At 41.2% G+C, this 27194-nt stretch overlaps 1 protein-coding gene and 1 pseudogene across 4 annotated transcripts in view; one reads left to right on the top strand and one right to left on the bottom strand.

The window, feature by feature from the left end:
- PRDM10 (PR/SET domain 10) overlaps positions 1–27194 on the bottom strand; it is a 98737-nt gene that overhangs the window by 41504 nt on the left and 30039 nt on the right. For all 4 annotated transcript variants that reach the window (XR_015157387.1, XM_086383137.1, XM_086383140.1 and 1 more), the window contains exons 2-4: positions 24658–24839; positions 22189–22353; positions 20190–20249 (exon numbers count right to left, since the gene is read on the bottom strand). Coding sequence is in view for 3 of the 4 variants with exons in the window: in XM_086383137.1 (XP_086239263.1) it covers positions 20190–20249; positions 22189–22353; positions 24658–24726 (294 nt within the window). In the remaining variant the exon portion in view is untranslated. The remainder of the gene's footprint in view (positions 1–20189; positions 20250–22188; positions 22354–24657; positions 24840–27194) is intronic.
- On the top strand, positions 9564–10705 carry LOC147342188 (caspase-3-like; annotated as a pseudogene).

Genomic DNA, 27194 nt, shown 5'->3' with positions numbered 1-27194 from the left:
AAAGGGTCTGACATGACTGAGCAACTAACACACACGCACACACTCTTCTCACCAGCTCCCTCTGAGGCCGTGCAGAAAGGCCTATCTATGGACAGTAATGAGGAATCTGTTTTCATTTTTGCTGTTTCTGTCCCACATCTGGGCTCCTTTCATGTCAGCAAGAGTTTCAAACCTCACAAGCTCCTGCCAGAGGGCTGGGGACCCTCATCCTGACCCCGCCCTTCACTTCAAGTCCCACCTCCTCACTCTCTCAGCCTTTCCAAACTTGCTTGAGAGGCCTGCCCTGCCTCCCGGGAGACTTCAAATATGAATGTAACAAACCCTTCCACACCCTCCTGGAGCATGTGTGGTACCATCAGCTGCAACATCTTGGTTCTGGGTGGGGCCCTCCTGCCTCTGCAAGTGGCCACACCCTAGTGCAAGTAAAGGCCTGACCAGCCTGCAACCACGTGGCTTTAGAACTTTACACGTGGTGCAAGATGCAGGTGGCAAAATTCAGTGGGTATGGGCGCACTTTCACACACTCCAGAGAGGTCAAGGTTTGACTTTGACCTTAAGAAAAGAGATGCCTACTTGGTTCATCATGCTGAAATATGCTGAAATTATCTTCTGCAAATAAGACATGGTTTATGTCATAGATTAGATTAATGCCACTTTACCAAATATGCTGGAAGAAAATAATGTTGTCTTGAGAGTCCTCACCTGGGGTTATACACCACCCAGGCCCTCTTATGCAAGGGTGTTTCTCCTGCCGCAGTAGCACCATCAGTTACATCAAGCTACTTCCCTTGCCTGTATCTGTCCTCGCCTAGAACGCTTGCTCTTCCCTTTAGGCAATCTCCTAAATCCTGTCTTCTCCCACCTCTCCAGGAACCATCTCTGCTCTCTCTCCTGTACATCTGCAGTCACAGAAGCCCACCTGACAACACCGTCCAGCCCACCAGGCAGCCCAAATGGTTCCGAAATAGCTCAGGAATGTTACCGGGGGGTCAAGAGCCCCCCGAATTTCCTCTCGAGTTAGACCAAGTGAGTCCACCGCTCCGCCACGTGAAGACAGCTCCTCCAGTACTTCAAGACCAAAAGCCCTAGGTCATGGACTCATTTCTCATGAGGCGAATCATCCAGATCCCTCAGGGTCTTGCTGGGTCCATTCAGCCCTCAGTGGATCCCCATCAGCCTGCACCTGCGCTCACTGAAGACAGCCACTTCCTAGCGCTGCTCCATCAGGACTCTGTAGGTCCCCAAGACCCTGGGCCTAGCTGTCCCCTCACAGAGGATCAGATCAGATCAGATCAGTCGCTCAGTCGTGTCCGACTCTTTGCGACCCCACGAATCGCAGCACGCCAGGCCTCCCTGTCTATCACCAACTCCCGGAGATCACCCAGACTCACGTCCATCGAGTCAGTGATGCCATCCAGCCATCTCATCCTCTGGCGTCCCCTTCTCCTCCTGCCCCCAATTCCTCCCAGCATCAGAGTCTTTTCCAATGAATCAACTCTTAGCATCAGGTGGCCAAAGTACTAGAGTTTCAGCTTTAGCATCATTCCTTCCAAAGAAATCCCAGGGCTGATCTCCTTCAGAATGGACTGGTTGGATCTCCTTGCAGTCCAAGGGACTCTCAAGAGTCTTCTCCAACTCCACAGTTCAAAAGCATCAATTCTTTGGTGCTCAGCTTTCTTCACAGTCCAACTCTCACATCCATACATGACCACCGGAAAAACCATAGCCTTGACTAGACAAACCTTTGTTGGCAAAGTAATGTCTCTGCTTTTGAATATGCTATCTAGGTTGGTCATAACTTTCCTTCCAAGGAGTAAGCATCTTTTAATTTCATGGCTGCAGTCACCATCTGTAGTGATTTTGGAGCCCAGAAAAATAAAGTCTGACACTGTTTCCACTGTTTCCCCATCTATTTCCCATGAAGTGATGGGACCGGATGCCATGATCTTCGTTTTCTGAATGTTGAGCTTTAAGCCAACTTTTTCACTCTCCACTTTCATTTTCATCAAGAGGCTTTTGAGTTCCTCTTCACTTTCTGCCATAAGGGTGGTGTCATCTGCATATCTGAGGTGATTGATATTTCTCCTGGCAATCTTGATTCCAGCTTGTGTTTCTTGCAGTCCAGCGTTTCTCATGATGTACTCTGCAGAGAAGTTAAACAGGGTGACAATATACAGCCTTGAAGAACTCCTTTTCCTATTTGGAACCAGTCTGTTGTTCCATATCCAATTCTAACTGTTGCTTCCTGACCTGCATACAAATTTCTCAAGAGGCAGATCATGTGGTCTGGTATTCCCATCTCTTTCAGAATTTTCCACAGTTTCTTGTGATGCACACAGTCAAAGGCTTTGGCATAGTCAATAAAGCAGAAATAGATGTTTTTCTGAAACTCTCTTGCTTTTTCTATGATCCAGGGGATGTTGGCAATTTGATCTCTGGTTCCTCTGCCTTTTCTAAATCCAGCTTAAACATCAGGAAGTTCACGGTTCACATATTGCTGAAGCCTGGCTTGGAGAATTTTGAGCATTACTTTACTAGCGTGTGAGATGAGTGCAATTGTGCGGTAGTTTGAGCATTCTTTGGCATTGCCTTTCTTTGGGATTGGAATGAAAACTGACCTTTTCCAGTCCTGTGGCCACTGCTGAGTTTTCCAAATTTGCTGACATATTGAGTGCAGTACTTTCACAGCATCATCTTTCAGGATTTGGAATAGCTCAACTGGAATTCCATCACCTCCACTAGCTTTGTTCATAGTGATGCTTTCTAAGGCCCACTTGACTTCACATTCCAGGATGTCTGGCTCTAGGTCAGTGATCACACCATCGTGATTATCTGGGTCGTGAAGATCTTTTTTGTACAGTTCTGTGTATTCTTGACACCTCTTCTTAATATCTTCTGCTTCTGTTAGGTCCATACCATTTCTGTCCTTTATCGAGCTCATCTTTGCATGAAATGTTCCTTTGGTATCTCTGATTTTCTTGAAGAGATCCCTAGTCTTTCCCATTCTGTTGTTTTCCTCTATTTCTTTGCATTGATCGCTGAAGAAGGCTTTTTTATCTCTTCTTGCTATTCTTTGGAACTCTGCATTCAGATGTTTATATCTTTCCTTTTCTCCTTTGTTTTTCACTTCTCTTCTTTTCACAGCTATTTGTAAGGCCTCCTCAGAGAGCCATTTTGCTTTTTTGCATTTCTTTTCTATGGGAATGGTCTTGATCCCCGTCTCCTGTACAATGTCATGAACCTTATTCCATAGTTCATCAGGCACTCTATCTATCAGATCTAGGCCCTTAAATCTATTTCTCACTTCCACTGTATAAACATAAGGGATTTGATTTAGGTCATACCTTAATGGTCTAGTGGTTTTCCCTACTTTCTTCAATTTAAGTCTGAATTTTGCAATAAGGAGTTCATGATCTGAGCCACAGTCAGCTCCTGGTCTTGTTTTTGCTGACTGTATAGAGCTTCTCCGTCTTTGGCTGCAAAGAATATAATCAATCTGATTTTGGTGTTGACCATCTGGTGATGTCCATGTATAGAGTCTTCTCTTGTGTTGTTGGAAGAGGGTGTTTGTTATGACCAGTGCATTTTCTTGGCAAAACTCTATTAGTCTTTGCCCTGCTTCATTCTGTATTCCAAGGCCAAATATGCCTGTTACTCCAGATGTTTCTTGACTTCCTACTTTTGCATTCCAGTCCCCTATAATGAAAAGGACATCTTTTTTGGGTGTTAGTTCTAAAAGGTCTTGTAGGTCTTCATAGAACCGTTCAACTTCAGCTTCTTCAGTGTTACTGGTTGGGGCATAAACTTGGATTACTGTGATATTGAATGGTTTGCCTTGGAAATGGAACCCCTATCTTCTGCTCAGGACTTAACAGTAGATTTTTACTTAAATGGAAATTTATCCCTAGGAAATTTCATTGTACCACCTCTTCCGTTCTTCTAGCCAGGCAAGATCTTTCAGAACCTTGGTCTCATATCTTACACCTTGGCTGCCCCCTCAGCTTGGTCTCCATTGCCCATTTGCGTGCATTTTCACGTGAGTCCAGCTTGCCGCTCCAACTGCACCACAGGGATGGAGACCATAGGCTTTGGAGTCAGAGAGATTTGGATTAAACTCCTGGCTCCACAACTCAGCAAGTGAACAAACTTCTCTGAACCTGTGTTTCTTTATTGTAAAAAGGACATGGAGAAGGCAATGGCACCCCACTCCAGTATTCTTGCCTGGAGAATCCCAGGGACGGGGGAGCCTGGTGGGCTGCCGTCTATGGGGTCGCACAGAGTCGGACATGACTGAAGCAACTTAGCAGCAATACATACCTCATAAGCTGTTGTGAGGATTAAATGGAATGATGTGTGCATGAGGCCAGTAGTAGTGTCCAGCATTTAGTAAGCGTTTACTATTAATCATAGATTATTATTATCATAAGTCCTTTAAGGACTGAAGCGACAGCACGTGTTTCCTCTACAGCCCTAACAGGCTGCTGGGCATGCGGCAGGTGGCCAGGGGAGGTCAGGCTGCGGAGAGGCAGTTGGCCCTTTGGAAAGGATGTCAATCCCTCTAGGCACCTAAAGGGACTCTGCCAATCATCACAGAAAAGTGCATTTTCAGTTGTGCATCTACATCTAAGAACTTCTTAAACTCCGTGAAGAAACAGTATTGTGGGCGTTTACAGAATCTGACCTGCTCTGGCAATTAAAGGTCACTGCCCAACACGAGAAACCCTCAGGCTGAAGAAGGCAGATAAGATCAGCTGCCTCAAACAGCACCTGCATGTCTGAACTGTGCATTCACTCAGCCCAGGAGCCCAGACTCATTTGTGATCTTCCACCTGCAGCTCAGGGCCTTGTACAAGTGTCGACAGGAGGACACGATTCTGGGACATGCTCCTGCTTCAACTTCAATAAAAACAAGAAAACGCCCATTGGGGTGAGGTCTCAACAAAGAAAAAAGAGCAGGGACTTCTGGCCACGAAACTCCGTCTGCCACCCCTCTGGGTCCTCACTTGCTCAGCTCCCGCTTGCTATCTCAGAGCGCTCTGAGCGGCTCTGGTATCACCCTTAGCTTTGAGCCACTTAAATTCTATGCCAGCATTAGGGATGAATGTTATCACACATTGAGCAAACCAAAGCATACATCCACCTCCACTCCTCATAAATTCTTCATCTCTTTGCAGAGCTGACCTGAAAGAATAAAATCAGCAATTGAGAGTTACTCCTGTGAAGCTGCAATGTTATTTTTTCCTAACTGATGCTGCTAGAAAGACTGTGGTCAGGCAAGTTACTGCTGGCTTCTTGCCACCGTGGAAAAGCTGACATTAAAACAGACCGACAACCTCCTCATCCCCAGGCTGCAACTCTCCTCAAAGGCTGTGACAAGGAAAAGGCTGGAAGGCTTCAGCAGTATCTAGAGCAGGGATTCCCAGCCTGCAGGATCTAATGCCTGATGATCTGAGGTGGATCTGATGCAATAATAAGAGAAATAAAGTGCACAGTAGACGGGATGTGCTTGAATCATCCTGAAACCATCCCCTTCTGCGTCTGTAGAAAAACTGTCTTCTAGGAAATAGGTCCCTGGTGCCAAAAAGGTGGGGGACCACTGAAAGAGAACTGATACGATACACACAGATGGAACATACACCAGAATCATGAGAGCTACTGTTGAAAAGCACGGCTGATCATCAATTTGTAGGTAAGAACTGTGTATATCAGACAGCCTGGACCTTAACACACAGGAGGCATGTGTTACAGATTTGTTTAATTAATAATTCAGATTCAGCTGCCATTCACTGAGTGCCAGCCATACATTTAAGCTCCTTTGAGGCCAAGTCATTTTACCACCAGCTCCTAAGAGGCAGAGATGAAATGCACACTCTGATTTGGCCTGGCTTTCCCACTGCCTCACAATGGCCCCTGAGGCGTGGGGTCTGTTCGAGGAGGAGGTAAACTGCACACACACCTGGTGGGCCGAGCAACCAGCTAACACAGCTGCTCCTGAGGCAACAGCCAGGCAGCAGGGCGGGGAGCCGTGGGTGTCAACTCCACTTGGAGGGAAAGAATAGTAACAAAGATAGTGTACGCGCCTGCATGCTGTCACGCACCATAAAACGTGGGAGAGGAAAAGGAATTTGTTAAAGTCATGGTATACTTTCTCCTTCCCACTTAGCATCACTCTCGGTAATTATTTCTGAAATGACATCACGCACTGCAGGACACAATTTATCTGAGAGGGAAGGATGAAACAACACTGGACGGCAGCAAACACAGCAGAATGCTCTGGGTTCCTGCTGAGGCCAATCATGAGGGCAGCATGTTTTCCTCACAGTGTGTGGGGAGTCACACATGTCCTTGCTCAGAAACAAAGCAGAGACTGCGCTTCTAGTCTGGGAGCTCCATGCCTTCCTTATGGATGGGGGAACGCATCAATGAACAAGGCTTCACGTGGATGTCGCTACCGCTAAAGACAACTGAAAACAGGAAACTTTTTGCTAAGGATAAAAGAAAAAAAAAAAAGAAAAAGCACCTATCATCTATGTTAAATCCTCACTCCAGCTTTCTATCCAGAATTTATCCAGGTCACAGAATAAACTGATGATCACTGAGGTGTTACAGCCAGAAATAAAAATCGTGCCGGTTGAAAGGAAACTGCAGTAAAGACAGAGGCGAGGCAGTGGCAACAGAGCTGTCTGAGTACAACTTTTCTTTTGTGCAAAACATGAAACAGGCAGGTTGTTTCAGGAGATGGGAGAAGATGAAGGGCCCTTTGAGGTGCAATGGCAACAAAACCTCTAATTAAAACGATATCTTAAAATTAAAACAACAAAATGCCACTTTGCTTATCAGATTGGCACAATTTTAAAAGAATGCAAATACCCAGTATGGAAATGGGAGAGCTCATATATTGTTGGTGGGAATGTAAACTTTTTCAGTATCGGAGACGCAATTTGAAAGTCCTATCAAAATAACTTTCCCGTTTATGCTTATAAATTTCAAACATATCTCAAACAGAGAGAACGGTGTAATAGATGTTATCCACCAGTCACTCAGCTTCAAAACTTATCAACTTATAGCTCACCTCTCTTCAACTGTTCACCCACCCACTTTCCCCTCACTGGATTGTTTTGAAGCAAACTTCAAACACTATACACTTTCATCTCTAAGTAGTTCAGTAGATAACTCTTTTTTTAAAAACGACTTTTACATTTTATTATCATACCTAAAAAAAAAAATCACTCCTTAATATCATCAAATATCCGGTTATTGTTAGGAGTTCCCCCAACTGTCTTACATTTTTTTTTTTTTACAGTAGGATGGTTCATGTCAGAACCCAAACAAGGTCTGCCTATTGCACCTGACTGATACGTCTCTGACGTCTCTTTAATCAGTAAGTTCTCTTTCTCTTCTTTTTCTCTGCAATTTGTCTGCTCCTCACAGTGTAGACTGTGCTGACTGCATCCATGTGGCCTTATAACTTGTTCTGCTTTGTTGACTCTGCCTCCTATTCACTGGCAGTGAAGCCTAGAGACTCGATCAGATTCAGCTTTCATTTGGGGGGAGGAAGAGGAATACCTCCTATGTGGTAAAACACAAGAGGAGGCACACAAGACCAGGAACCCCATAATGAATTCTCTCTTTGTAATGATGTCAACAGTGTTCAGGGGGGTGAGCTGGTCCATTCACTGCAAAGTGCCTCCTCAGCTTTTTCCTGATGACAGGAGATGAGAAATGGTGATGCTTTAAGCCAATCATCCCCTTTCACTTATTAGCTGGATGCTTCCGTAATGAAATTTCCCTCATCAAGCGAGGATATTCCGGGGGAAAGGCTGGATTCGTGCCCATCACTTACCACTTTTCCCAATAACACTGCGGTCTCCTAGCATCCTGAGAAAGTGACCAAAGAGTATTTCTTTTCCTATCAGTATGAACTCGTGGGTTTTAAATATACGTAATGTGTTTCAATCTATCAGAGATATTTTTCCTTTTTAATGGGTCAAATTGTACCCTCCATTTTGGCCTCTTCAGTTACATCTTGAGCTCTTTTCCCAGGACCCTGGAGAGAAGTTTTTATCAGTATTTGCTTCTTTCATTCTGATAAGACAGGATGTTTCAGGTAGATGTTTCAGGTACATCTCCAGCCCCAGAGCTAGAATCTGTCATTTTTCTAAGTAGCCCTGATTCCTCTCATTGGGAAGCTGTATTTAGAGACCACACAGAATCATTGCTACTGGACTGATGACTACATCCAAATCTTTCCAGTGGACAGAATTAGAAAACCTATTTTTAAGAGAAAAAAAATCCTGAGTTTATACTGATATTCTAATTCAAATTTAGGATTCAAACTTTTTATTTAACTTGTGAGATTTTTATATTTGTATCTTTCTTCACTTTCACAAAAATCTTAGTTCTTATATAATTTAAAATGTGAATATCTTTAGTCTCTATCATTTCTCTTTGGAGAATTTACTCTAAGGAAATAATCTGATATGACATCTATGAGAGCGTTCTGCATACTAGCAGAAAAGAAAGTAAGGAAGGGAGAAAGAAAGAACCTACATATACAAACAATCGACATTTTAGGAATCAGTGAACTAAAATGGACTGGAATGGGCAAATTTAATTCAGACGACCATTGTATCTACTACTGTGGGCAAGAATCCCTCAGCAGAAAAGGAGTAGCTCTCATAGGCAACAAAAGAGTCCAAAATGCAGTACTTGGGTACAGTCTCAAAAATGACAGAATGATCTCTGTTCGTGTCCAAGGCAAACCATTCAATATCACGGTAATCCAAGTCTAAGCCCCAACCAGTAACGCTGAAGAAGCTGAAGTTGAACCGTTCCATGATGACGTACAAGACCTTCTAAAATTAACACCCAAAAAAGATGTCCTTTTCATCTTGCATTCCATAGGGGACTGGAATGTAGAAGTAGGAGTAGAGAAACATCAGGAGTAACAGGCAAATTTGGCCTTGGAGTATGGAATGAAGCAGGGCAAAGGCTAACAGAGTTTTCCAAGAGAATATACTGGTCACAGCAAACACCCTCTTCCAAAAACACAAGACTCTACACATGCACATCACCAGATGGTCAATACCGAAAATCAGACTGATTATAGTCTTTATAGCCAAAGATGGAGAAGCTCTATATAGTTAGCAAAAACAAGACCAGGAACTGACTGTGGCTCAGATTTGCAATAACTCCTTATTGTAAAATACAGACTTAAATCGAAGAAAGTAGGGAAAACCACTAGACCATTCAGATATGACCTAAATCAAATCCCTTACAATCATAAAGTAGAAGTGACAAATAGATTCAAGGGATTAGATCCGATAGTCAGAGTGCCTGAAGAACTATGGACAGAGGTTCATAACACTGTACAGGAGGCAGTGATCAAGACTATCCCCAAGAAAAAGAAATGCAAAAAAGGCAAAATGGTTGTCTGAGAAGGCCTTACAAATAGCTGTGAAAAGGAGAGAAGCTAAAATCAAAGAAGAAAAGGAAAGATGTACCCATTTGAATGCAGAATTCCAAAGAACAGCAAGAAGAGATAAGAAAGCCTTCCTCAGTGATCAGTGCAAAGAAATAGAGGAAAACAATAGAATGGGAAAGACTAGAGATCTCTTCAAGAAAATTAGAGATACCAAGGGAACATTTCATGCAAAGATGGGCACAATAAAGGACTGAAATGGTATGGACCTGACAGAAGCAGAGAGGTGGCAAGAAGAGGTGGCAAGAACACACAGAGGGAGACCAGGAGTGGAGTCCAGCAGAGCTGCAGTGTGGTGGCTGAATGTAAAAAAAGTATCCACGGAGAACACCGAAAATTCAGTGGATTCAAAATCCATTAAAACTTCAGGGACAAAGATCTTACACGGAAGCAAATCAATGGACTCTGGAATATCCTTGGAAGAGAGTTACAAAATGATTATCTTGAAATAGGTTTATGTATAATAATCAATAATAAGAACTTCCACGAAAATACTGGCATGGCCTGTTGATCTGGTACAGACGTGGATGCAGCAAACCTCAGGGAAACCTTCACGAACTTGAAATATGAAGTTAGGATTAAAAATGTTCTTACGCGTAAAGAAATGTTGGAATTAATGAGCAACGTTTCTAAAGAAGACCATAGCAAAAGGAACAGGTTTATTTGCCTGCTTCTAAGCCATGGTAGCCTGGCGTGCTGCGATTCATGGGGTCGCAAAGAGTCGGACACGACTGAGCGACTGAACTGAACTGAACTGAAGCCATGGTGAAGAAGGAATCATTTTTGGAACCAATGGACCCGTCAATCTGAAAAAATTAGCAAGTTTCTTCAGAGGGGACTGCTGCAGAAGTCTGGCTGGAAAACCCAAACTTTTCATTATTCAGGCCTGCCGAGGCACAGAACTGGACTGTGGTATTGAGACAGACACTGGTGCTGAGGACGGCCTGTCAGAAAATACCAGTTGAGGCAGACTTCTTGTATGCATATTCTACAGCACCTGGTTACTTTTCCTGGCGAAACACAAAGTACAGATCCTGGTTCATCCAGGCTCTTTGTGAGATGCTGAAAAAGTACGCTCACAAGCTCGAATTCATGCACATTCTTACTCGGGTTAACCAAAAGGTAGCGATAGAATATGAGTCCTTTTTCACCGATTCCACTTTTCATGCAAAGAAACAGATTCCTTGTATTATGTCTATGCTCACAAAAGAACTGTATTTCTAATCACTAAGACATGGATGATTTTTGTTTTTAACTTGTATGCCAAGTGAGCAAACAGTGTAACTGGTACTACATTTTCCTCTCACCTCTAAATCTAACCTAATGACTCAGGTGATAACTTTGAAACATGCCACTTTCCTAGCAATAGAACTACTGTGCAGCTACCTCAAGCACAATTGGATAGTTGAGATTGAGTTTAATGAAGATGAAATAAAAATGGATTGTGGAAATCATTATGAGAAGAAAAAAAAAAAAAAAGAAAACACAGAGGAACTATACAAAAAAGATCTTCATGACCCAGATAACTATGATGCTGTGATCACTCACCTAGAGCCAGATATCCTGGAATTCGAAGTCAAGCGGGCCTTAGGAAGCATCACTATGAACAAAGTCTGTGGAGGTGATGGAATTCCAGTTGAGCTATCTCAGATCCTAAAACGATGATGCTGTGAAAGTGCTACATTCAATATGCCAGCAAATTTGGAAAACTCAGCAGTGGCCACAAGACTGGACAAGGTCAGTTTTCATTCCAATGCCAAAGAAGGGCAATGCCAAAGAATGTTCAAACTACCACACAATTGCACTCATCTCACACGCTAGTAAATGCTCAAAATTCTCCAAGCCAGGCTTCAGCAGTACGTGAGCCATGAACTTCCAGATGTTCAAGCTGGGTTTAGAAAAGGCAGAGGAACCACAAATTCAATTGCCAACACTCGTTGGATCACAGAAGAAAACAAGAATCCCAGAAAAGCATCTACTTCTGCTTTATTGATTACACCAAAGCCTTTGACTGTGTAGATCACAACAAACTGGAAAATTCTTCAAGAGGTGGGAATGCCAGACCACCTGACCTGCCTCCTGAGAAATCTGTATGCAGGTCAAGAAGCAAATGTTAGAACTGGACATGGAACGACAGACTGGTTCCAAATTCGGAAAGGAGTATGTCGAGGCTGTATATTGTCACTCTGTTTTTTAACTTATGTGCGGAGTACATCATGTGAAATGCCAGGCTGGATGAAGCACAAGCTGGAATCAGGATTGCCGGGAGAAATATCAAGAACCTCAGATATGCAGATGACACCACCCTTAAGGCAGAAAGTGAAGATAAACTAAAGAGCCTCTTGATGAAAGTGAAACAGGAGAGTGAAAAATCTGACTTAAAACTCAACATTCAATAAACAAAGATCATGGCATCCGGCCCCATCACTTCACGGCAAATAGATGGGAAAACAGTGGAAACAGTAACAGACTTTTATTTTCTTGGGTTCCAAAATCACTGCAGATGGTGACTGCAGCCATGAAATTAAAAGAAGCTTGCTCCTTGGAAGAAAAGCTATGACCAACCTAGACAGCATATTCAAAAGCAGAGACATTACTTTGCCAACAAAGGCCCATCTAGCCAAAGCTATGGTTCTTCCAGTGGTCATGTATGGATGTGAGACTTGGACTGTAAAGAAAGCTGAGCGCCGAAGAATTGATGCTTTTGAACAGTGGTGTTGGAGATGACTCTTGAGAGTCCCTTGGTCTGCAAGGAGATCAAACCAGTCCATCCTAAAGGAAATCAGTCCTGAATGTTCATTGGAAAGACTGATGCTGAAGCTGAAACTCCAATACTTTGGCCACCTGATGCAAAGAACTGACACATAGGAAAAGACTCTGATCCTGGAAAATATTGAAGGCAGGAGGAGAAGGGGATGACAGAGGATGAGATGGTTGGATGGCATCATCAACTCAGTGGACATGAGCTTGCCAAGCTCCGGGAGTTGGTTAAGGACAGGGAAGCCTGGTGTGCTGCAGTCCATCCGGTCGCAAAGAGAAAGACACAATTGAGTGACTAAACCGATACAAACAATAGTTGAAGAATATGAATGATAGTAAATCCCCATAATAGAACACTGTAACGCCAACAAAAATGATGATACAGCTTTCCAGGATGTTATTAAAAGAAAAAAATATCAAGATGAAAGCTACTTTAAAAGAAAAAAAAAATCAAATAAAGTGGTTAAAAATACAATGAACTTGTAAATAAAAACATAAAACCCCAAACAAAATATCAGCAAACCAAATCCAAACATACAAGAAAAGGAGTTTATTATAGAAAGAAAGGCTGGCTTAACTTTTGAGGTGGTTTAGTCACTAAGTTGTGTCTGAGTCTTGAGACCCCAGTGGACTGTAGCCAGCCAGGCTTCTCTATCCATGGGATTCTCCAGGCAAGAATACTGGAGTGGGTTGCCATGCCTTCTCCAGGGAATCTTTCTAACCCAGGGATCGAACTGGCGTCTCCTACATTGCAGGCAGATACTTAGGTGGATTCTTTACTGATTGATCCACTAGGTAAGTCTGTGACTTAACTTTTAAATATCAGTTAATATAATCTACCCTATTAACAATGAAGAGAAAAATCTCAACAGATTAAAAAAAAGCATTTGGTAAAAATCAACATCCATGAATAACAATCAACATCAATCAATAATAAACATTCATTAAAAACCATAAAGGGAGCTTTCTTCATTGACGTGTTCTTTTTATAAAAATCCTGCCTGCACGAGAGGACTTCCCTAGTGATGCAGCAGTTAAGACTCCATGCTTCCACTGAAGGGGGTGAAGGCTCAGTCCCTGGTTGGGGAACTAAGATCCTACGTGCCATGTGGTACAGCCGAAAGAAAAAAAAATCCCTGCACTAAACATCATTCTTCATAGTGAAGTAGTGAAAGTTTTCCCTCTGCAATCAGGAAGGAAAATGAGAAACCCTCACATCTACCGGCACCAACTCCATTCACTAATGGATTGGAGATCCTAGGCAGCAGAGCAAAGGGGAACAAAAGAAGAAATAAAAACGAAAGATGTAAGCTAGTCAGCAGAGCAAAGGGGAACAAAAGAAGAAATAAAAAGGAAAGACATAAATGAGCAAACATTACAAAATAGAAACAGTTAGAGACAGAGAACAAAGTTACTAGAGTAGCAGAGGGTGGGGGATGGAAAGAAATAGGTATGGCAAATTAAGGGATACAGATTCTTAGCTGCAAAATAAATGAGTCATCGGTATGAAAAGTGCAGTGTGGGGAATACAGTCAGTACACAGTATCTTTGTATGGTGACATGTTATAACTAGACATCATGGAATATATGAAATATATAGGAAAAAATCACTATGTTGTGTAACAGGAACTAACCCAGTGTTGTAGGTCAATTATACTTCAAAACCAAATAAAGTAAACCCTGTGCTTCCATATGACCCAGCAATCCCAGTCCTGGGCATGTACTCCGAGAAAACCACAACTCAAAAAGACATCTGTATTTTTTTACTGCAGCACTATTTACAATAGCCAGGACATGGAAGCAACCTAGACATCCATCAACAGATGAATGGGTAAAGCAGCTGTGGTACGTGTATACAATGGAATATTACTCAACCATAAAAAGGAATGAAATTGAATCAGTTGTAGTGATGTGGATGAACCTAGAGCCTCCCATACAGAGTGAAGGAAGTCAGAAACAGAAAAACAAATATCGTGTACTAACGCATATATGTGGAGTCTAGAAAAATGCTACTGATGAACCTATTTGCAGGGCAGGAATAGAGATGCAGACGTAGAGACTGGCCTTACGGACACAGCAGGAAAGGAGAGGGTAGAAAGAACTGAGGGAGTAGCACTGATGTAAATACATCACTGTGTATAAAACAGATGGCCAGTGGGAACCTACTAGGTTCCCAAGCCGAGCACAGGGAGCTCAGCGTGGTGCTCTGTGATGACCTAGAGGGGTGGGACTGGGGGATGGAGGGAGGCTCAAGAGGGAGGGGATGTATTTATACATAGAGCTGATTCGTGTTGTTGTATAGCAGAAACTAATACAACTTTGTCAAGTAATTATATTCTAATTAAAAAAAAAAAAACGGACTCATATAAAAAGAGATCATACATGTGGTTACCAGAGGTGGTGGGTGGGGGGAAGGGGGAATGGATGAAGGTGGTCAAAACATACAAAGTTCCACCTACAAAACAGGTAAGTCCTAGGAGTGAACCCCACTCCAGTACTCTTGCCTGGAAAATCCCATGGGTGGAGGAACCTGGTGGGCTGCAGTCCATGGGGCCGCTGAGAGTCGGACACGACTGAGCGGCTTCACTTTCGCTTTTCACTTTCATGCATTGGAGAAGGAAATGGCAACCCACTCCAGTGTTCTTGCCTGGAGAATCCCAGGGACGGGGGAGCCTGGTGGGCTGCCATCTATGGGGTCGCACAGAGTCGGACACAACTAAAGTGACTTAGCAGCAGCAGCAGCAGGAGTGTAATGAATAGTATGATAAATAAAATTAACACTGCTGTGTGTTATACACAAAAGCAGTTAAGAGAGTAAATCCTAAGAGTTCTCATCACCAAAAAAAGGTTTTTTTTCGATTTTTTTAAATTTTGGAGATGATGGATGTTCACTAAACTTACTGTGGCAACCGTTTCATGATGCATGTAAGTCAAATCATTATGCTGTACACCTTAAACTTATAATACATTGCTATATGTCAATTATATCTCAATAAAACCAAAGGGAAAAAAGATATAAGGACTGCAAAGAAGTAAAAATGTCAGTATTCATAGACAACATAATTATTTACCAAGAAAATTGAACTGTAACTTAGAAAAAGAAATTTTTTAAAATTATACCATAATTTAAAATACCATCAAAAGACACCAAATATCTAACAGTAAATCTATTGAAAGACCTCTACCCATAAGACAATTTCTGAACTTTCATTTAAAACTCAGGGATACCGCTATATATAAAATAGATAACCAACAAGGACCTACTGTGTAGCACAGAGACCTATATTCAATAGCTTATAATAAGATACAATGGAAGAGAATGTAAAAAAAAGAATACACATATTTATACATGTATGTGCAACTCAATCACTGTGCTGTACACTTGACACACAACACTGTCAATCAACTATATTTCTATACAAATGTTAAAAATAGATAAATAAAATTCAGGGATAGAACATATTCACAGATTAGAAGACTTAATATTAAATAAGATGTCAGTTTTTCACAAACTGACCCATAGGTACAATGAAATGCCAATAAATTTCCCATAGGACTTTGGTGGAAACTTCCAGGCTGATTCTACAATGTGTATGGAAAAGCAAGTGAAATTGTTGTGAAAGTGAAAGTCGCTCAGTCGTGTCCAGCTCTTTGCGACCCCGTGGACTATACAGTCCGTGGAGTTCTCCAGGTCAGAATACTAGAGCGGGTAGCCTTTCCCTTCTCCAGAGGATCTTCTCAACCCAGGGATCGATCCCAGTTCTCCCCCATTATGGGCAGATTCTTTACCAGCTGAGCCACCAGGGAAGCATGGAAAAGCAAAGGGATAAGAAACTCTTGAAGAACTTAGTAGAGGTGGGATCACACTCCCAGATAAATTGTGGTACACTCATAAAACTGAAAATGATACAGCTATAAAAACAGAAGGAGAAATAACCACAGCCACACCAAACAGCATGAACTACACGACTCTCCCAAGCACAATGGTAAACAAGAGAACAAAACAGAAAGGAAACCATACTAAGGGATTCCACTTACATAAAGTTCAAAACAATGGAAAACGAGTCTAAGGTCTGTAACCTTTGGCGAGAAGGGAAGGAGCAGTAATTAGCAGGAAGCATAAGGATGGCTTTTAGGAGATGGGGTGTGTGTGTATGTGTGTGTATCTGACTCTTTTTGACCCCACAGATTGTAGCCCACCAGATTCCTCTGTCCACGGAACTTTCCAGGCAAGAATACTGGAGTGAGTTGCCATTTCCTACTCCAGGAGATCTTCCTGACCCAGGTATTGAACCTTCATCCCTTGCATCTCCTGCATTGGCAGGCAGATTCTTTACCCTGAGCCAGCTGGGAAGCCTTTAGGAGATGGTAATGTTCTGTTATTTAATCTGGGTGTTGGTTACAAAGTATGCTTACTTCATATCATTGCATTACTGCTTATAATTTTTTGTACTTTTCTATGTATATGTTCCTGTGGTCATATATGGATGTGAGAGTTGGACTGTGAAGAAGGCTGAGCGCCGAAGAATTGATGCGTTTGAACTGTGGTGTTGGAGAAGACTCTTGAGAGTCCCCTGGACTCCAAGGAGATCCAACCAGTCCATTCTGAAGGAGATCAGCCCTGGGATTTCTTTGGAGGGAATGATGCTGAAGCTGAAACTCCAGTACTTTGGCCACCTCATGCGAAAAGCTGACTCATTGGAAAAGACTCTGATGCTGGGAGGGATTGGGGGCAGGAGGAGAAGGGGACGCCAGAGGATGAGATGGCTGGATGGCATCACTGACTCGATGGACTTGAGTCTGAGTGAACTCCAGGAGTTTGTGATGGACAGGGAGGCCTGGCGTGCTGCGATTCATGGGGTCACAAAGAGTCGGACACGACTGAGCGACTGAACTGAACTGAACTGACTGATGTATATGTTATAGTTTAATCAGAAAGCTTAAAAAAATGATAAGGAAATATGAGGGACACAAAATAAATTACACAAATAAAATGGAAAAGAATAGATGTAAAAATGATCAGAGAAAATGTTAGGTTCAGAAAGTAAAACCAATATACTCACATTGATATTCCTGGGAAAATGAACACATCCAATGAAACTAAAAAGATATTCAAAAATCTAATAGATGAAAATGTTCCCAAAATAGAGTCTTAACCTATCCATCAAAAGGACACACCCTGTCCTAGGGAATTCTGATTCACGTGCTGGTGAAGTCACTAGACTTCAAAGAAAAACTTCAAGGATAAAGAAAGACTCAAACAGGCATTAAGATAGAGAAGGAATGAGGAAAATAATCAAAATTAGACTCAAGATTTCTACAAAAGTAAATGCTAGGAGATAATAGAGAAGAATTCTAAATAGCTGTGGTTACTGAATAGAACAGAAATGTATTAGTTATAATAATAACACAACGAATCCCAAACAGTGAGGGAGAGAAGCGGGGGAAGGACCAGTGTGCTGAGTCAGGTTATCACAGCAGGAGGTGAAGCCTGAGGGGACCAGAGCTCAAGGCGGGTTAGGAAAACATGAGTAAATTAAGTTTAAAGTATTTAGATTAATAATAGCATTTAGGGCACAGTTTTCCCCTGTTTATCTTTTGTCTGTTTTATGTCTGAAAGAAGTCTAGAATAATAGTTACCAACTGTAAGTTAATGAAGATGTTTCTGGGCAGAAATATTGTTTCGGTTTTTATGTACTTTCTTTTTTGCATTACTTCAACTTTTTTATGAAAAAAAATCATTACTCTAAGAATGAGTAAATGAATTAATTATCTAGAAATACAAAGGCATTTCATTTTGTTTTTCCTCTTCAGATGTAAAAATGAATTAAATCTAGCCATTGCTTGTTTGGTAGAATCAATAAATATTCACAGAAATGAACATGATTTGTCTTTATCAAGAATATACTTAATTAGTACAAAATTACTAAAATAAAATAGCAACTCTGCTACAAAATATTTGTGTCTCCCCAAATTTATACATATGTCCAAATCTAATCCCCAGTGTGAGGAAGTTAGGAGGTGGGGCCTCTGAAAGGTGATTGGGTCATGAGGGTGGAGCCCCTATGAGTGGGATGAGTGCCCTTCTACAAGACCCCAGAGGGCAGCATCGCCCTGTCTGCCATGGAGGGCACAGCAAGAAGTCAGCCATCTGTGAATAAGAAGAGGGTTCTCACCAGACAACAAATCTATTGCACCTTGGTCTTGACTTCCCAAACTCCAGAACTGTAAGAAATAAATTTCTGTTGTTTATAATCCACTCAGTATATGGTAGGAGCTTCCCAGGTAGCTCAGCAGTAAAGAATCTGCCGGCCAATTCAAGAGACACAGGAGATCCCGGAAGGAAATGGCAACCCACTCCAGTATTCTTGACTGGGAAATCCTATGGACGGAGGAGCCTGATGGGCTACAGTCCATGGGATGGAAAAGAGTTGGACATGACTGAGCAACTGAGCAAAGGCACATATGCTATGTATGATATTTTGTTATAGTAGCCCCAATGTACTAAGACAAACTCTCATTCAAGTTGACAGACCTCACAAAATTGTAGGTCACTAGCAATCAGGAATAAATTCAACCGTAAGTGATACGACAAAGACTCCTGATTTTCTCTAGATTCCATAAATAATATTAACCCAACTACTGTCCACTTTTCAAATTTTAAAATATAATTATCCAAGGACTTCCCTGGCAGTCCAGTGACTGAGACTCTGCACTTGCACTGCAGGTAGCACAGGTCCAACCCCTCAGAGAGGAACTAAGATTGCACACGCTGCACAGCACAGTCAAAAGTAAAACAGAACAACAAAGCCCCATTGATTTAAAACGTACTAATAAAATAAAATGGAAGTATCCAAATCACCTACTAAGAAATCTGAAAGGCAAAAAGTGCTTACTGATGAGTAAGCTTACTTAAAAATCACTCATGACACTCAGTGGTACAGCTGAATAACGGCCATACTAGCCATCGTGAAAATACAACTATTTGGAGTCACATTCTTTTTAGGGTAGGACTGACAATTGTTAAGCTTGTGTACCTTCTTTATCACTTTCACAACCAGAAGAAAAATAAGGAAGACATCCCTCAAAGTCAAGCAGGATATATTAGAAATAGAGGTAAAAAAAAAAGAAATGTTTTTAAAGAAAACCAGGAAGAATCTCAATTCTCAGAAACTAAAAGGGAGAAAGTTGCCATTAAGGGTATAGGCAATTTAAGCAGGAATTTTACCCCAATATTTTAAAATAGATTATCGTACTAAGTCAGAGAAAGACAAATATCATATGAGATCATATATGTGGACTCTAAATGTGATACAAATGAATTTATTTACAAAACAGAAACAGACTCACAGACTTAGAAAACAGACTTATAGTTACCAAAGGGGAGAGAGGGGTGGGCATAAATAAAAAACAGATAGACGACAAGATCCTACTATATAGCACATGGAACTATATTCAGAATCCTGTAATAAACCATAAAGAAAAGAACATTAAGAAAGACTATATATAATATAAATATAGAGATAACTGAATCACTTTGCTCTACACCTGAAACTAACACAACATTACAAATCAAATGTAAGTCAATAATCAAAAAAAAAAGAACAAGTACTAAAATGTTTCCGAATTTCCACAGGCACTTTTGAAACTCAGGATTATTCTTTGGAGCTTGGACCAATACCCAATTAATATCCTTATTTTAATTTAATGCTTAAATTTCCCTGACAGATCATTTTTGTATTACCAAAGTATTTCAATACACACTGGTTGGAGTGTGTTAATGTCATGTTCTGCTTTGTCTTCATTAACAGACATCGAGAATATTCTAAACACACGAGACACAGACTTTCAGAGAATGCGCAGTGCAGAGGGTTGGGGGTATTCCAGGAGAGGGTACCTTCATAATATTACCCTGAAATAACAAGAAGGCAAAAAAGCAACTCATTACCTGCTGAGCTGTAGCATCCTGTTGGACATAAGCTACTTGGCCTGGATCTGTAAACAGCGTCTAAACAAACAACAACAACGACAAAAACTTATCAATAGATCTTTAGACAGCTTGTCTGTGCAGGAAAAATTATCCTACTGCTAAGCACCAATTCCTGAGAGAGTTTCTGTCAAATAGCTAGTAATAATCTTTCATTAATAAAGAAGATAAAGACAGTAATCCTATATTTTGCTAAAGCCTTTCATTTATATGTCTTCAAAGAGATTGTAAAAGCTAACCCTCTCCATTGGCTAACACACTGCACACTTCGTGATTTTACTCTAAAGCAAAGCCTCTCCTGAGATTGAATGTCACGGTTAATTAAAAAGGCATTCCGTGAACAAGGGGGCATGCATTCTCACGTAACACTCTGTCATAGGGGTAGACTTGCAATTAAATGAAAATGGTTGGAGATACACTAACAAAGAGAAGAATACTGTATACCCAAGGATTACAACTCCTTCCAATGTAAATGCACACTCAGCAGATGTAGAAAATAAATAAATAAATTGCATTTAATGTTCCATAGACTCTTTTTTGGATAAAGCCAGTAAGATCATAATTTTCAAAGTTCTCATTATAAACATTATTTGGCTGACAGTCATGATAACTAAAGAAGGAAAACCTTCAAAATTATTTTAGCCAGGACACCACAAGAAATCTCCAATCCAAAAAAGTATTCTTTGCTCTAAAACTTTTAAATGACTCTAATTTGCCTAAGGCTTTAGCAAATTTATGGTCATAGGAACCATGGTTAAGTGCTGATTCCAGAAAACTATAAAAGAGAATTTTAGCGAGCTTTTGATTTCTTATATTTGACGTTTAAAAACTATCATAACTCAGACATTTAGTAACATAGTAATGATTTAAAAGTCGGGCACAGGACATTCTTTACATAATCTAGATGTTCTTATTTCAGTACAGCTGGGGGACTAAAACTGAGAAGGGCTATTCCAAAAGTAACATCTGACTATCAGGCAATTTTACCTTTATATAGACTTGAAAGGCATTTATTAGGTGGGTCTCATTTCTTCTTGGGAGTACTTTGGGTCTCCTGATTAAATATTGCATGAGGGCAAATTTTTATTACCAGGATCCTACTACAAAAACTACGGAACTGGGGACTTCCCTGGAGGGCCAATGGTTAAGACCACCTTCCAATGCAGGGCTGCAGGTTCAGTCCTGGTGGGGGAGCTAAGATCCCACATGCCTCTCAGCCAAAAAACCGAAAGCATAAAAACAGAAGCAATATTGTAACAAATTCAATGAAGACTTCAAAAATGGTCCACGTTAAAAAAAAATTTTTTTTTTAACAAAAAACAATGGAACTGATTTCTAATATATTTTAAAGTGCTATGTACATTATAAAGTGCTAAAAATACAAAGTAACATTTATATATTGGGGGATATTCCTGTTATACATTTGGAAACCAACACTCAGAGTCACTAGCAAAAAAAATGAAAGCAGTTATAATTGTACAGCTTTTACCCTCACTTCTATAACAGTCCTAAAAATCAATAAATTATTAGTAAATAGCCGTTAACAAGCTAGTAGGATCCCTCACTTACACGTTTAACTGAAATAATGTGCATGTTTCCACTGAGATTCATCTTGATTAAATTACACAGAAATAAATGCCATGTTTGGCCTGGTTCTTGACACTTAGGAAAAGTAACAGGCTGATAATCTTGTTTATAATAATAATCAATCGATATCAACAGTCAGTGGGGAAAAGACCTCATTCCAGGTTAGTGCTCTAACTCCTTATATTTAACATTTAATTTAAATAAATAAACCACATCTTCCTTTGCCACGATGGTTATAAGCTCCTTGAGAGCACACATCTTATCTGCATATTTCCTGCATCAGCTGGCAGCAGCACAGTGACTGGCAGAGCGTAAACCTAAGGGCTGAATTAACAGATTAACAAACAAGCCATCAACCATGGTCCCAACGTGCCTGCGCAGCTTCCACGGGATGGATGTAGACCAGTGTGTGCTGAGGACCATCCACGGAGGCGTAGGAGGCACCATCTGCCGTGTACACCACCTGCTGTGGCGGACGGACCTGGTCATCGGTGTAGACGATCTGGGCCACAGTTCCAGCGTCTGGAACAAAATGCACCTGGGCAAAAAGCAGCAAGTACAAAGTGATCACCCTTGTGGAAGCCACCCTGTAGCACAAAGACGGGGAACTGACCGAGAACACCACACACTTGCATTCCTAAAAGATCCCCATGAAAGGAGAACACGATGAACGAATGGATCATCTGTGCTGAGTCAGTGACTTGGCAAAGGGATCCAAGGACCTTCTCATTGACTTTTACTTAATATTAGGCAACCGATTTAAACACCCCTTTGCTTCAAATATCAACTGCAGGTCTCTCTTTTGGGGCGTGCTGAGAAGAAACGTGGCAGAAGATTCCTGATGGACAACACTACCAAACTACAAAACACGGATTATTCTGTAAGGTGGAAAAATATGTCAAGACTCAAAAGTCAGTTGCTTTCAACATGTCATAAAAATTCCACCTTCTAACAAAGAGTGCCTTTTGGCAAACACAGTAAAACAAGGTCACTTGCTTTCGTACAGATTCTTCTGTCCTCCACCGCTGTTCTGTAGGCAAGGGGTGAATGTCTGCTGACTTGGTGAATGTAACAGAACTTTTCTTTGCCAAGTAGGACACAAAAAATTCTGAGAATGTACTTTTCAGGGGTTTTGGATAACTATTTCAGTTGTCACCAGGGGAAATAATTTTCTGTCTATGAAGAAGTAAAGCAGAAACTGATTCTGTAAAGTGCTTTCTGAGCAGTCAGCTTTGGAGGTTTGAGTTCCTGCAGGTTGGCACACAGCCTAGTGTCTGATATTGAAGGTACAAAGCAGATGGTCAAAGCACGCATTTGGGAGAGAAATAATTTATGTGCTGATATTGAAGTCAGGCCCTCTTAGGTCGGAATCTTTACTCTTATACTGTCTTGGCTTTACACATAATTTTTTACTTCAGTTTTTTCCAGTGGAGAACAGATCCCAAAGATGACATAAGCTAATTCAACCCACAGAAAGAAAACTGGAGACAAGATGCAGTCAAGCACCATGTAAATAAAACAGACTTCCACTTTAGCACTAAGTGATCACCCCAGCTTCTACATAAATCTGCTCTGCCCATGAAGATACAATTTGCACAAGAACTGGGCTTCTGAAATATCTGTGCAATTTTAAGTGCTGCAAGATAATTTTGTGAGTTTAGATTTGTTCATTAACATCAAAATCTTTAACTAGTCTCAGTGCTTAAAAAAGAAAAAAAATTTTTTCCTTGAGAGTTATCCAAACTCTTCAACTTGGTCTTCATCACCAAGTACTTGGCTAAACCAGGATTCCTGGATGGGGGAAGAAATATTGCAAGGATGGGGTGCAACAAAGGATGCTGAGCTCTGCTGCCTACTGTCTGATTACCTGCAAATGTGGACCCTATTTATTAATGGACTACATTTTTCTTTATAAACAAAGTACCCCAAAATATATAGCTATATGAAAGTAGCCTTCCAGATAGCTTCCATGAGAACCAAAACAGCATTCTGAATTATTCTGCTGGAAGCTTCTCTGGTACCTTTTTCTCAGTATTCAGACACAGACTTTTAAATCATATCTGATGACTGATTTTATGTACTGTAACATTAGTTATACTATGTAAATCAAACATAATATGTGTATTTAAAGGCTTCAATATAAAGTTTCTGATTACTTAGCAACTGAACAACTATGGTTATGTAATTTGATGAAAATGAAATTACATATATATTATAATGCTATACAATGAAGTTTCATACTTTGGTCACATATAAAATGTGGCTCCCTATGACTGCTGACTCTTACCAAAATTCAAATCCATACCAAAAACGCAGAGATTCACTTTTGCTAAGGACAGTCAAAAGAATGTGTAGCTGGTTAGTAGAGCGATATCTGAATAAATGACTAACCTCCAGAGCTGTTGATTCACTGGGACAACTTTCAATGAGAAGTTTACATTCTGAATTTGAAAAGAAAAGGAAAAGCCACTCACTTTATAGACATACCTTGTACTTCACTACACAAAAAATCAAAACCCTTTCCTGGATAACATAAAAGAAACCCTGCAATTTGAAGCTTTCACCATGAAATAAAATGGAGCAGTGAAGAGGATTATGACAGTAAGTTGGGGGAAAGGCAGAGAAGCCCATGGGTGGTATGTAGCTTCTTGAAATCACAGCGACCATGCAGATGGAGGATTCGAAGCACTGAAATGCTGCCCATTCCTTGAGTACCACGTCCGCCCATCAGCTCCCTCCTTGCCCCACATCACTATACAGGAGCTGCTATTTCTCTAGCTGTCAGCAAACTCTACCAACTAAAACACCGCAGTCAGTGCCCAGCTGGGAGAGCACTTTTCACCTGCGCAGCGTTCTCCTCGTGCTCTGCAGCCGGGGGCCACACGTGTGAGCCTTCATCTTTGGAATCCATCCCCTCTCGGCTGGACAGCGGCCCAGGCACCTAGAGTTGTGCAGGGTGAAGGACAGTCATCTGTCTCCCATGCACGTGCTCGTCAGGGACAGGAAGGCCTCTCTGCAGCGTGCCTGAGAAAAAGAGAACAGGACCCAAGACTTAAATACATGAATGTGTTTTAATAAGTTACAGTCTCAGCCACAAAGAGGGAAAAAAAAAAAAGAAAGCTTTGTAAGAGATAACACACCTGGGCAAAAAAGGTGAAAATGGAGAAATTATATGTAAAAATGACACAATGTACTGCATGCACGTTCTGCTCTGGGCCCATGCCAGGTGGATGGAGCCTTCATCACACTGAGTGTGGTCCCTAGTTCTCCCCAGGAGGAGGATGACAAGGCCCCCAAGTCAGTCAAGTGCTGGGCTGACACCAAATCTTACTGCGGCTCAGCCAGCTCGTCCCTGTTTGCACACCTGTCAAGACACTGACTTCCTATACCACCAACTCAAAATGAAAAGCAGCATAATAAAAGTCACAAAATAAGGGAAAATGGCAGGTGGAGGGAGCCAAATTTTCTGGGCCACAGTTTGGTGAATACAGATACCAACTCTGTTTCCTATGGAGTCAATACAGGAGTGATGAGCTGGCAAATCAAAGCCTCACTAAACATCAATGGGCACAAAACCTATATCTTGAAATATGACTATTTTCCAAAACAGATGTTGTAATCAATCTTCCCTTCTGATGACGATAAAACACTGATGGTTTAAAGGTCACGTGAGATCTGCTGTTTAACAGGGCAGCCGGGCCTGATACACCTCCTTCTGCTGGCCCAGCAAGTGGCATCATAGACAGGCAAGGCCAAGCTGCTCAGAATACCACTCAACTAAAGATGAGAAGGACCACTGCCCAGAACCCTGCCAGAACTTTCTCTACCGTGAAATAACCTGAGAAACATTTTGAAGCTATGCACCGGAATAAGGCCTATGGAAGAAAAGAAACTGGGACACACAGCCTCGGGGTGTCTGGGATACAGAATGGCCACGTCCGAACCACCTGGGAGCCTCTCGGGAGCCAGGGAGGGGCTCGGTGCATCACTAGCATCCTCATCCCAACAGAGGCCGCCCCACCACACACACTCGCCCTGCACCCTCCAGAGGATCCTGCAAACAATGCCCCCATCAACAGCAGGTGACTGTAAGCAAAGGGGCTATAATGTTCTCTATCTTGTATCTAGACTGGGGTGGCGGATACATGGGGAAATCACATGTAAAAAGCCATCAACCTATTCAGTTAAGAGGTGAATTTTATCATGGGTAAGTTACACGTACAATGTTGCCTTTTTGTTAAGCATATCTTCCTTATATAGTAGTACTATTTAAGCATACATAAAAAGATAGTGAGTGTGAGTTGTACAGTATGTGAATTAAACTTCAACAAAGTTGTTATATATTTTTTAAAAGGAACAAAAATATTAAGAAACTCAGAGGAATGTCACCAATAATATAAAGAGCTACAGGAAGATAATCACGAAATTGTACAAAAGGAGATAAAAACTGTACAAGAGGCCCCATATTATAAAATCAGAAAATGTTCCACATTGGAAATGTTTAATTCTTTTTTATTTTGAAATAATTTCAGATGGAAAAGCAGCAAAAATAGTACAAAGAATTTCTGTATTTCTTCACTGTTCCCCCAAATGTTAACATTTTACCAGGTTTGCTTTATTATTCTCTCTCCTCCTCTTTCATCCTCTCTCTCTCTTTTCCATCTTTTTTTAACTATTTGAGAGTAAGTTGCAGGCAAAAAAACTCCTTTACTATTAAATTATTAAGTGCCTATTTCCTAAAAGAAGGATATTTTCTCACAGAACGACAGTACTTCTATCAAAATCAGGATATTAACAGTGCTATTATCTAACTTACAGACCACATTCAACTTTTGCCAATTGTCTGATTACCGTCCTTTGCAGAGAAGGAAAGCCCTCTTTTTCTGGCCAAGGGTCCACTCTGGCCTCATGCACGGCGTGTCGCTGCCAACATGTCCTGTCAGTTCCCTCCGACCGGGAACAGTCCCCAGTCTTTCCTAGTTCTCCATGACCTTGACATATTACAAACTCACAGGCCATTTATTTTTCAGAAGGTCCCTTAATTTGAGTTTGTCTGATGTCTCTTCATGGTTAGACTCAGGATACCTATTTTCAACAGGAATTAATACAAGCAAAAAAAATGCTATGCTTTTCCCATACAGGAATCGGAGATTTTATTTTTTCAACTTAGTTGATCAACTGCACAAACAACCAAGTAGACACTGGGATGCAGCGAGGATGGAGGCAGGCTTAACTCCCATACTCAGAAAATACACCGGCCCAGCGTGCCTTCTTATTTGTTTTCATTTCTAGCAAGCTGCCTGTTATTTCTTTTGTTTTTAGCTATATACTTTCAATAGGTGGCAAATTCAGTTGCCTCAAAATTCAAAAGGCACAAAA

The sequence above is a fragment of the Bos grunniens genome, chromosome 29 (genome assembly GCF_055505025.1).
Source record: "Bos grunniens cultivar Pamir isolate PY7600 chromosome 29, Bosgru_T2T1.0, whole genome shotgun sequence".
NCBI lineage: Eukaryota > Metazoa > Chordata > Mammalia > Artiodactyla > Bovidae > Bos > Bos grunniens.
Note: the sequence above shows the minus strand (reverse complement) of the source record. Positions and strands in the feature narration are given on the sequence as shown.